Here is a 12,132-nt window from a genome sequence, read left to right as displayed (position 1 = left end):
GCCTCCCAGGTTGAAGTGATTCTCCTGCCTCAGCCTCCCGAGTAGCTGGGATTAAGGCATGTACCACCACGCCCGCCTACTTTTGTATTTTTAGCAGAGACAGGGTTTCTCCATTTTGGTCAGGCTGGTCTCGAACTCCCGACCTCAGGTGATCCTCCTGCCTCGGCCTCCCAAAGTGCTGGGATTGCAGACGTGAGCCACCGCGCCCAGCTACTCATGTCGTATTTTTAACATTTATAACAGAGAAAAAAATTGGGCTGCATATGATGTGACTACAGCAATGAGACAGATTTTCTTGGCATGATCTCAATCCTTGGTCTCCCATCCACACCCCCTACACATGTGGCTCTTACCTGCTGCTCTATAGCTCTGCCTTAGTTCCATCTTGCTCTTACATGTTTGTGAGTCTGTCTCCTGTCTGTCATTTCAAAAGGCAAGATTCACTCTCTGTCCCACCACCTCCCATAGCACCTGAATGAATGAATGAATCTCCAGAGGAACTGAGAATGCCAAGGACACAGGATGAAGTGTAATAGCTAAACGGGGTTTAAGAGAAGAGCAGTTTGAACACACCCCTGAATTACGTCTAAGTTACTGAGTTATGAAACCTGAAAGCAGAGAATTGAGTTTGTGAAATTCAAAGTAAAATATGCACAAGATTGGTATAAATCAAATATGCCATAAAGCTAATGAAAAAGTGGAATTTATCTTTACTAGACAGGGTTGGCCTCATTACCCGCTTGTGTCTTCTCTTCTCGTCTTTCCTGCCACTTGTGAGTAATGAGGCTCTAGGAGAGAAACCGTGCATCCTGGGCACTCCCAGTACACGCTTTCTCTGCCTGTAGCTCTGTTCCACACGGAGCATGGGCGTGCAGCTAAAAGAACTGCAAGCTGCAAGACAATGCATTTCAGATCATCAAGCTCAGTTAACTAATTCACTCTCACCCACTCCCCCTTGCCACACCCATGCTCTCTTAGTAAAGAAGACAAATGCATGACCAATTTCGGTTTCCTTGAAAATATCGGCTTGTAAAAATTCCCAAATAACCTTGTCCTTTAGGATGGCCTGTTTTTAAATTTTGCTGTCAGTGGGTCTTTCCAATGAAGATTCAATGTTTCCAGGATTTTTTTTTTTTTTTTTTTGCCTCCTCATCTATACTGACACTCTGATCAGATTGACAGATGTGAGTCATGTTCCATTAAAGTGACCACAATTTTGTATTTGTCTCTGAAATCTAAGGGAATTCATTTTGTTTGGAGTACCCTAAAATACATTTTGAAGATTAAGAAAAATCTTTTTTTCTTTTTGCATTTATTTTCCATGCCTTGCTCTTTTTGCTTGAGTCTGAGTTGAAGATTCAGAATCAGAATAGCAGCAGTAAATGAGACACATAACACAGGCTCATTGGAAAATGCAAATGAAGAGGTGTGCAATTTTTCAGCAGCACCAGAGTGGGGAGGCCTGTGGCTGAGGCCTGTGTGTGAGGGGCTCTGTGGCTGTCCATTGGCCATAACAGTGCCCCCTTCTGGCCTCTGTCTTGTTGCCCAGACAAGGAACTGGACACAGACCCAGTGCAGCTTTGTCGCTGAGTGTCGGCTGACACCGTTTCTGTTTGGCACTGTGCTATGATCTGTGCTCTAAACCCTCATTTACTCTGTGCACATATTTACTCAGCAAGGGAAATAATTACCGCCTGGAAACCAGTCCAAGAAACGCTGAATGCTTCAATTTTCTAAAAATATGTATCTCAAAAAAATGTTTGGATTTTTTTTTCTACCTTCATTTGCTTTCATTTTGAAGAATTAAGTGGAATATAATAGTTGTGATGACGAGTAATCATTCTGCAACATGGGACTGAATTCAATGTACACCTGTAGGGGAATCCAAAATGTTGCTGCTGTTGGTATACACGCACAGAGCGGTTCCTGCAGTCATTTGTATTAAGTACTCAAATGTCATGGGAGCCCATTCCAAGCTGGAGGCCAGCAAGACAAGGGAGTTGATCACCCCAGTGGCTTCAAAGTAAATGCTGCTCTCCACCACCACCCTGAATATTCCCACGGAATCTCGCCTCTCCCAGAGTCCTGATGTTTCTGTTCCTATGGATTATTTTTTCTAGGCATCCCCTCCCACAAATACATACCTGAAGTGGTAGACAATTACCACCAAAGATTTCGTCTCTAGAATTTATAGCACATTCTTTCCCCTGAGGAATTCACGTCTCAGCCCATCAGACAGGCATATTACTCAGTTTGTAAGGAAGACATTTTCAGGGACCTGGGTGAGTTGAAATTATTGAATTTACAGCCAATCCACCATAGATCAAGTGCAAGATTGTTTCTTCTTGAAGATTTCTGCACTTTTTGAGTTCCTTATCTGCAACTTTTTCAAGTTAGGAGAGAATTTTCCCAGACTGAAAATTCAGTGTCTCTGAATCACAGAGACTTGAGATCACACATCCTGCAAGAAAATCAGCCCTGAAGCTGGGAGTGACAGAAAGATGCTGTCTCTGTCTCCCTCACTGTGAGTGAAAGGCCCAGTCTTGTCCTGATTCCGCCCTGGGCTCCCATGCTGTCCTGTTTCTGGCCTAGAAAGTAGGGCTGATGACACCGCCTTGCAGGGCTGAGAGGTCACATGTGAGTGCGTACTTGAGATGGCAGCACGGCCCTTGATTTTTCCATGGATTCACACCGTGTGGTGACTGTTTTTCTTTTTCTTTCTTTTTTTTTTTAGACAGAGTCTTGCTCTGTTTCCCAGTCTGGAGTACAGTAGCATGATCTCGGCTCACTGCAAACTCTGCCTCCCAGGTTGAAGTGATTCTCCTGCCTCAGCATCTCTAGTGGCTGGGATTACAGATGCCCACCATCATGCCCGGCTAATTTTTGTGTATTTTTAGGAGAGACGGGGTTTCACCATGTTGGCCAGGCTGGTCCCGAACTCCTGACCTCGTGATCCACCCACCGCGGCCTCCCAAAGTGTTGGGATTACAGGTATGAGTCACCATGCCTGGTCAGTGGCTGTTTCTTAACAATAAAAAGCCTAGTTTAAAAAAAAAAAACAAAAAAAAACCCACAAAAAATGGGGTCGGCTGGACGTGGTGGCTCAAACCTGTAATCCCAGCACTTTGGGAGGCCGAGGCAGGAGGATCACGAGGTCAGGAGATCAAGACCATCCTGGCTAACACAGTGAAACCCCGTCTCTACTAAAGATACATAAAATTACCTGGGCATGGTGGTGGGCATCTGTAGTCCCAGCTAGTAGGGAGGCTGAAGCAGGAGAATCGCATGAACCCAGGAGGCGGAGGTTGCAGTGAGCCGAGCTTGTACCACTGCACTCCAGCCTGGGTAACAGAGCAAGACTCCATCTCAAAAAAAAAAACCAAAAACACCAGGGGGTCTTTGGCACTACATGGCCCTTGATTTGCCCATTGATGCACACCACATGATGGCTGTTTCTTAATAATAAAAATGCCTGGTTAAAAAAAAAAAAAAAACAAACAGGATCTCTGACACTCCCTTGCCCTAGCACCGACAAGGCCCCCCGTCCATCTCCACACTCTTCGCTTGCTGCCCTTCTCTACTCCTCCTTAGGGCCTTGGCACTAGCTGTTCTCCAGTCCCTGGCTGACTCTTTTGCATCCCAGTCTTTGCTGAAGAAAAAGAGCCTACAGCCAAAGTGCCTGTAAGCCACAAACCTACAAACCTACCGTCGTTTTTTATTTTTTGTTTTTTTTTTTTTTTGCCTGTAAACCTACTGTCCCACCGTGCTATACTTCTATCTTCTGTTTATTGTCTGTCTCCCCACGACTGGAATGGAAATCCTTCTAGGGATGCCCCTTTGATTCACTAGACATGTCCCAACACCTACCGGAGCATCTGGCACGTCATAGGTGCTCAGTTGGTGTTTATTGAGAAAGAGGGTGTATTTCACATGTCTGTATGTAAAATCACTAGCTTTTTCAATTCTTGGTTCCGTTTTTAAAGTATCAAATTCTAGTACAAAGACAAAGCTGTACTTTCTCTAGCGTGGTTTTGCTAATGATGGTAATAACAAAATGATAATGATACGGACTTACAATTTTTCCGGGATATCTTTTAATGTCAGTGTTACGCTGAGGCTGTAAAACATCTTCAAAATTAGTTCTTAGATGAGCCATCGGCTCATTGCATTAGAATAATCATGAAATGTTTGCTTTAAAGGAGTTATTTGTTTTTCCTGATTTTAGGGCGTATCTGCAATGTACTCTCTTTCAGGGATAAGCTTGTGGACTGCTATCAAGATGTCAGCAAAGCATTCACCAAAATCGATAAATCCAAAACCAACTACATATCCATATGCAAGATGCAGAAGGTGCTGGAAGAATGTGGCTGTTCTCTTACGGAAGGGGAGCTGACCAATCTGCTAAACAGGTCTTTTTTGCCTAGGTTAAATATGTTTCTCACGGCCCTGAAAAACATACTGGAGAATTGCCTTTGTTTCTTCTGTATGTCCTCCCAAACAGCCTTCTGAGATGAAAATATCCTCCATGTCTTCCTGTTGGCTGGATTACACTAGAATGGGTTTGAGTCCACCCAAAGCAATAAAAGAAAGCCCTCTGACAAATGCATAACGTTTCCTGATGTGTCTTAGCAGCAGTGTCACCATTTCTTAACATTAGTGTTTTTGTTTGTTTGTTTGTTTGTTTATTTGTTTTGTTTTTTTGAGATGGAGTCTCGCTCTGTCACCCAGGCTGGAGTGCAGTGGCACGATCTCAGCTCACTGCAACCTCTGCCTCCTGGGTTCAAGTGATTCTCCTGCCTCAGGCCCCAAATAGCTGGGATTACAGGTGCCCGCCACCACACCTGGCCAATTTTTGTATTTTCAGTAGAGATGGGGTTTCACCATGTTGGCCAGGGTGGTCTCAAACTCCTGACCGCAGGTGATCCACCCGCCTCAGCCTCCCAAAGTGCTGGGATTATAGTTGTGAGCCACTGTGCCCAGTCAACATTAGTTTTTATTTTATTCAAGTTATTCAGGCACTTTGGCAGGAATCACATAGTTCTAAGAGGCTGGTTACTAAAACCAGGAGTTCGTTTGCCCTGCTGCAGCCTTTATTTCCCTATCCAAAGTCAACAACTTCCAACACTGTTGACTGATATCTTTTGATAGTGAATGTCCCTACTTCTTTTTCTTCTTCTTCTTCTTTTTTTTTTTTTTTTTTTGAGATGGCGTCTTGCTCTTTCCCCCAGGCTGGAGTGCAGTGGCGTGATCTCGGCTCACTGCAATCTCCACCTCCCAGGTTCATGACATTTTCCTGCCTCAGCCTCCAGAGTAGCTGGGACTACAGGTGCCCACCAGCACGCCCGGGTAGTTTTTTGTATTTTTAGTAGAGATGGGATTTCACCGTGTTAGCCAGGATGCTCTCGATCTCCTGACCTCATGATCCGCCCGCCTTGGCCTCCCAAAGTACTGGGATTACAGGTGTGAGCCACCATGCCCAGCTGGATGTCCCTACTTCTAAGTGACAGGCATATATTGCAACTTCTTGATTTTTCACTTTTAAACAGTTTATATTGACTTACTACCAAGAAAATGTAGGTTTAACTATTGTCCACTCATCCCATGCCACCAACCATCTCACCCCTTTCAGCCTCCATTACCCCATGGAAACACACGAAAACTTACCTCCACATACCACGTGCCTATCGTATTGCTGTGTCAGTTTTGGTTCACTCCACATCCTAGATCTACATTGCTGTGACTAGCTCGTCACTTTTCTTTTCTACATAGCACTTTTTCCCTGAAGTCAAATTATCCTATTTCTTCTGTTCATTTAGTTTCCTATGTACTTATTCTCCTACTAATTAAATCCCCAACTTAATCTCTTTCCAATCCATGGAGACATATCAGCTAATCTGTCAGCTTCATCTTCTTGAAGACTGCCCTTTTCATGTTCTTCAATTCTTAGGAAGTTTCTTGACTTATTTTATTAATGAATTCATCCCCTGTTCTATTCTTTCTGAAACTCCTATTGTTATTGAATGTTGAACTGCCTGGACTGTTCTTACTTATTTTAAATATTTTTTTCTCCTTTCTCTTTTTCTTTCTGCTTTACCTTCTGGGATATTTCCTCAATTTTAGCTCCCAATCCTTCTTTGAGATTTTTGTTTCTGCTGCCATACTTATATTTCTAATTACTAGAGCTCATTTTAGTTCTCTGTGTGCTCCTTTTTTATAACATCCTGCTCTTGTTTCATGGATGCACTGTCTCATTTCTCTGAAGGTATTAACAATAGGCTTTTTAAAAAAGTTTTCTTTAGCAGATAAGTCTCTCCTCAGTGTTGCTTTTTAAATCTATTATTCATGTTGGATATTTTCTTCAAAAATATGTCCGTACTAGGAGTGGAGGACAGGGTACTGAGTTGCAGATTAGAAGTTCTACACAGATAGGTGGAGTTTGCTGACTTTGAATTGAACTGTATGGTAATCTGACTTGAAGTTTTCTTGAGGGGCCCCCAGTGTCGGTATCTTTAAAACTTTTTGTTTGGCCTTTTCAGATTTGCCAGAGAATAGACTTGCCAGATAAAATATAAGATGGTCAGTTAAATTAGGACTTCAGATAGACAATAATTTTTAAATGTAAGTATGTCTCATGTAATATTTGAGTTATACTAAAAATTTTGTTGTTTATCTGAAATTCTAATTCAACTATGTATCCCTGTAGATTTGGTGTGATGATTTGTTTATTTGTTTGCTAATTGGGCAACCCAATGAGAGAAGACTCCTTGGTCTTCTGCTGTCAACACTAGGAACTGACTGGGCACGGAAGGCTGGATATTTCAGCAGTCACTGTGGTAAGCTGAATCATGCCTCCCAAAGATATACAGGTCCTGATTCCTGGAATCTGTGGACATTACCTTTTTTGGAAAAAGGATCTTTATAGATGCAACTAAGCTAAGGACCTGGAGAAGGGAAGATGAACCTGGGTTATCTGGATGGGCCCTCAATGCCATCAGAGGTGTGCTTATAAGAGGGAGGCAGAGGAAATTTGAAACAGACAGACAAAGAGAAGGACATGTGACCAGGGAGGCAAAGAGTGGAGTGATGTGGCCGCAAGCCAGGGGCTGCCAACTGCCCCCAGAAGCTGGAAGAGGCAAAGAACAGATTCTCTCCTGGAATCTCCAGGGAGAGTACAGTCCTGCCAACAACAGGGAACTCATTTTAGATTCTGGTGTCCAGAACTGTAGGAGAATCAATGTGCATTCCTTTAAGCCACCAGATATGTACTATTTTGTTACAAAGCCATAGGAAACTAACAGTATATACTTTTATTTATATTATATATTAACAGTCAGTGTATATACTTTTTATTAATCCTCCCCTTTTCATTAAGAACCCTCCCTACCTTGGACTCAGACAGATGCCCTCCTGCTCAGAAACAGCATCTCCAGAGAATATACCTCTAGGTATGTTCTCCCATTAGGGTTGGGAGGGACAGGCACCCAGACACGTGAAGTCTGACGAGAGGTCTGGGGTCTGCTTGCTTCCCAGTCTTTTAATCAACCCTATTTTAACTCCTCCTTGAGCTCCACTTCTAGATATACCTGATATCATCAGTTCCAGAGCCTCTGAGGGTATTTGCAGGGCATATTAGATCTTCTCTCTTCCACATTCCCTCTGTTTGTTTTATAAAGTAATTTCTTGGATGCTGATACATCTATTCCCATTACCTGTAGATTCTCCAGCAGCTGTTTTCTTCTTCCATATACTCCTAGTCCTTAGGAGTTTATGCCAGCGGTCCGCAAACTCCAAGCATTGGAATCATTGCAAGGGCTCATTAAAACTCAAGATTGTTGGGCCCCTCCCCCAAAGTTTCTGATTCAGTGGGGCCCGAGAATGTGCATTCATAACAAGGGCTCAGGTGATGCTGATGCTGCTGGACTCTTGCACCCCACCTTGAAAACCACTGTTTTATACCTTTTAAAACTCCCTTTTCTGTCATTTTAGAAGAGTTTTGAGTGGTAACAGAACTAGATATGTGTGTTCAAGCCACTGTATTTGACTGGAAGTCTTATTCTCGTGCACTTTTACCCTGAAACAACTTGAGCTAATTGCCTCCTCTGACTCCTATTTCTGTCTATATAATTTTGCTGTGCTGACAGAATACATGACTCTTATGTCCCTTACTTTGTAAGGGGGAGAATATCAGCACCCCTTTCCTCTTTTTTTTTTTTTTTTGAGATGGAGTCTCACTCTGTCGCCCAGGTTGGAGTGCAGTGGCGCGATCTCGGCTCACTGCAAACTCCGCCTCCCATGTTCATGCCATTTTCCTGCCTCAGCCTCCCGAGTAGCTGGGACTACAGGCAGCTGCCACCACACCCAGCTAATTTTTTGTATTTTTAGTAGAGATGGGTTTTCACCGTGTTAGCCAGAATGGTCTCAATCTCCTGACCTCGTGATCCGCCCGCCTCGGCCTCCCAAAGTGCTGGGATTACAGGCGTGAGCCACCGCGTCTGGCCCCTTTCCTCTTTAAAACATTTTTTATCCCTTGAGCCCAGGAATTCAAGGCTGCAGTGAGCTACGATTGCACCATTGTACTCCAGCCTGGGCAAAAAAAGCAAGACCATGTCACAAAAAAAAAAAAAAAAAAAAAATCAGTGATTGCTCAAGAGTTTGCAGTATACATTTAGAGCTAGCCTAAGCCCACCTTTAAGTAACACAATACAACTTAGTGGGAAGTACAGAAAACTTATAAAAGGGTATTTCCGATTTCTCCCTTCTGTGCCTGATAACATGGCTGGCATTCATTTACCTGTGTGCTTCAATCACCCAACACATGGTGGTTATTATTACTCCATTGATCAACTCAGAGTGAGAAAATAAAAAATGTTATTTTACCATCACTTATTCTTTCTCTGACACCCTTCTTTTCTTGATGTAGATCTGTATGATTTTCCTTCTGTCTGAAGAATGCCTTTTTACATTTCTTGAATGGTAGGGCTGCTGGTCATGAAGTCTCTCAGTTTTGTCTGAGAAAGGCTTTATTTCTCCTTTATTTCTGACAGAGAATACTGGATTTAGCATTCTAGGTTTAAGCTGTTGAAATATTTCAACACTTCAAACATTTCAGTCCACTCTCCTCTTGCTTGCATGATTTCTGGCAAGAGGCCTGATGTATTATCATTCATTATCTTTGTTCCTCTATAGATAAGGGTATTTTCCTAAGATTTTCTGGCTTCTTTCAAGATTTTCTCTTTGTCTTTAGTTTTCTCCAGTTTGAATATAGCATGTTTAGGTATAGATTTGGGGGGATTTATCCTGCTCGGTGTTCTCTGAACTTCCTGGATCTGTGATTTGCTGTCTGCCTTTAATTTGGGGAATGTTTCTACCATTATTAATTAAAGTGGGTTTTTCTTTTTGTTTTGTTTTTGCTTTTGTTTGTTCTTTTGTTTCTTTGCTTATTTCTCTTTCTCCTTCTGGTATTCCGATGCAAGTGTTACACATTTTGAAATTTTCCCCCACTCTTTGGATATATTGTCCTGTCCACCCCTTCCCATCCTTTTTTTTTTCTTTGCATTTCAGTTTGAGAGGTTTCTACTGACATACTGACATACTTCAAACTCACTAATTCTCTCCTCAACCATGTGCAGTCTACTGATGAGCCCATCAAAGCCATTCTTCGTTCCTGTTAGAGTGGTTTTTTTGTTTTGTTTTGTTTTGTTTTAATTTCTGGCATTTTCTTTTAATTGTTTCTTAGAGTTTCCATCTCTGATTACATTGCCCACTTGTTCTTGCATGTTGTTTACTTTTTCCATAAGAACACTTTACATATTAACCATAGTTATTTTAAATTCCCTATCTGATAATTTCAAAATACGTGTCATATATGAGTCTGCTTTTGCAGCTTGCTTGGTTTCTTCATACTGTGCCTTTTCTTTATATGCATTGTAATTTTTGTTGTTGTTAAAAGCCAGACAGGAACTGAGGTATATAGGCCTTTAGAGATTTTATGTTCATTTGGCTGGGAGTTAGGATGTGTTTAATGTTTGCTGTAGCTGTTGGTGCAAAGGCTGTAATTTTCTCCAGCATCCTTGTTTTCTCCTCGCCTGTTTTCATGGGTTTCCTTAGGAGCTCCTTCTTAAATAGACTGTGTGTTTTGCAGTTCTTTCAGTTGTAATCCATTATTATTTCACTAGAGCTGGGTTGATGTGGTGGTAAAATATTGGGGAGGGGAAACATTCTATAGTTTTATGATTACATTTCTGTCTTTTAGTGGGCTGAGTCCATGGGCTACAACCTTTAGAAATATTTATTGAGTTTTTTTCTGCTTAGGTGAAACAGGAATGCTAGAGGGGGCTGGAGTTGGCTAGTTGTCCTTCCCCCAAAGCTAAGATAAGGCTCTCAGAAAGTCTTTTCCCTTGGAAAGTAGTTATGGAGAAGGCTCGGGACATATTTCACCAGGATTGCTCTTCCCCTTCCCCTGCCAGAACCCTGAGGGGATCTTTCTCAGGTCTTCACTCTGAGAAGCTAGTGAGACTCCTGAAGTTAAAGCTCATGAAAGTGGTGGTGGGGGTGGGGAGGTACCTAACACTGGGCCCCCGGAATCTCTTGCTCTTACACTAGTCCACACTCAGTTTCTACCAATTTGCCACGATTACCATGTAAGTATTCCTGCCAGCCTGTGACTCCAAAGGCTTTTGCTCCAGGAAAACAGGCTCCAGCTGTGATTCTCTGCATGTGCCTGTGTCTCCAGATTTCAGGGTGACATTTTGCCCCATGACCTCAATTCTTCTCCTCCTCTTTCTGCCACTTTCCTCACTCCTTCCACGTCCAGCTTTTGGCAGCTACACTGATTTTTCCTTTGGTTAGGTAGTTAAATTTAACCTTCTGTCCCACAGCCACAACTAGTTCCTTCCTGCTTGGTTCATAGGTTGATTCTAAAACTTGAAAACTATTAAATACCATTTTATTATAACTATGTAAATATTGTTCAGTGTCAGGTAATGAAAGAAAACTAGCTTGTTTTCCAGTTGTACTATCCCTGAGCCTCTAGCCTTAGTATCAAATAGATTCTCTTGTAGATCACACCAATTGCCGAAAATCATTTCACATTTGTCTCAGTCCCTTTGGGCTGCCATAAAAAAATATAAATTGGGTGGCTTATAAACAACAGAAATTCATTTCTCACAGTTCTGGAGGCTAGGAAGTCCAGTATTGAGGTACCAGCGGATTTAGTGTCTGCTGAAAATGTCCTGGATCTATAGATGTCTGTCTTTTCACTGTAACCTCATGTGGCAGAAGGGACAAAGGTCTCTCTGGGGCCTCTTTCATAAAGGCACTAATCTCATTCATGAGGGCTCTGTTTTCATGAACTAATCACCTCCCAAAGGACTCACCTGCTAAAAGGTCATTACCTTAGGAGTTAACATTTTAACATATGAATTTTGGGGGGACACAAATAGACCATAGCAATATTTTAAATTTGTTTCATATCTATACTATGATTTTATTGGATAGGTTATTTCCTGGAGTTTAATTTATTCTTTATTTTCTTTATGATATTTGCCTTTGTTTTATCTTGTCAAATAAAGACAAATCCATATTTAGGTAAAAGAGCCTTTATCTGAAAAGACTATTGCAGCAGGGAGAGGAAGACTATTACAATAGAGAGAATGCCCCAACCATGAAATCTGTAAGCATCTCAAAGAGCAAGCAGAAGAGGGCTTTTGTTTAATAGGGAAGAGTAAACAAGGATAGAAAGAACCAAGCATGGGAAGTAAGACAAATAGATGGTGTGACCAGACAGCTGAGCAAGAAACATCTTTCCTGTGGTCAGAGTCCTTGAGGAGCTATTAGGGAGGGGCTATTCCACATTCTGTTGCTGGCTTAGGCTGAGGTGGGTCCAAGTTCAAGGTTCTGGAGAAAGGAGAGTAGCTTAACTAAACTGTGGTCAGTTAGCAGATATTTTGTCCAGATTAGTCAGTGGGAACAAACAGCTCAACTAATAATTTATGAGACTGAGACTGGGAATTTGGAGGGTGTATGTCCTTGCTATCAGAGGTAAGCCTTGGGGTGTCTATGAATCTTTTCTAAGTCATATGGGGAAAAGGTAATTCTTTGCAGTAGACTTATCCAGGGACATTAAGGTTGGGG

At 42.2% G+C, this 12,132-nt stretch overlaps 1 protein-coding gene across 3 annotated transcripts in view; it reads left to right on the top strand.

The window, feature by feature from the left end:
* EFCAB6 (EF-hand calcium binding domain 6) overlaps positions 1-12,132 on the top strand; it is a 324,265-nt gene that overhangs the window by 248,700 nt on the left and 63,433 nt on the right. For all 3 annotated transcript variants that reach the window (XM_011984010.1, XM_011984009.1, XM_011984011.1), the window contains one exon: positions 4,254-4,409. In XM_011984010.1, coding sequence (XP_011839400.1) covers positions 4,254-4,409 — 156 coding nt within the window. The remainder of the gene's footprint in view (positions 1-4,253; positions 4,410-12,132) is intronic.

This window comes from Mandrillus leucophaeus, unplaced genomic scaffold (assembly GCF_000951045.1).
Source record: "Mandrillus leucophaeus isolate KB7577 unplaced genomic scaffold, Mleu.le_1.0 Scaffold26, whole genome shotgun sequence".
In the NCBI taxonomy this organism is placed as follows: domain Eukaryota; kingdom Metazoa; phylum Chordata; class Mammalia; order Primates; family Cercopithecidae; genus Mandrillus; species Mandrillus leucophaeus.
The sequence above is the reverse complement of the archived record's forward strand: the minus strand, read 5'-3'. Positions and strand labels throughout refer to the sequence as shown.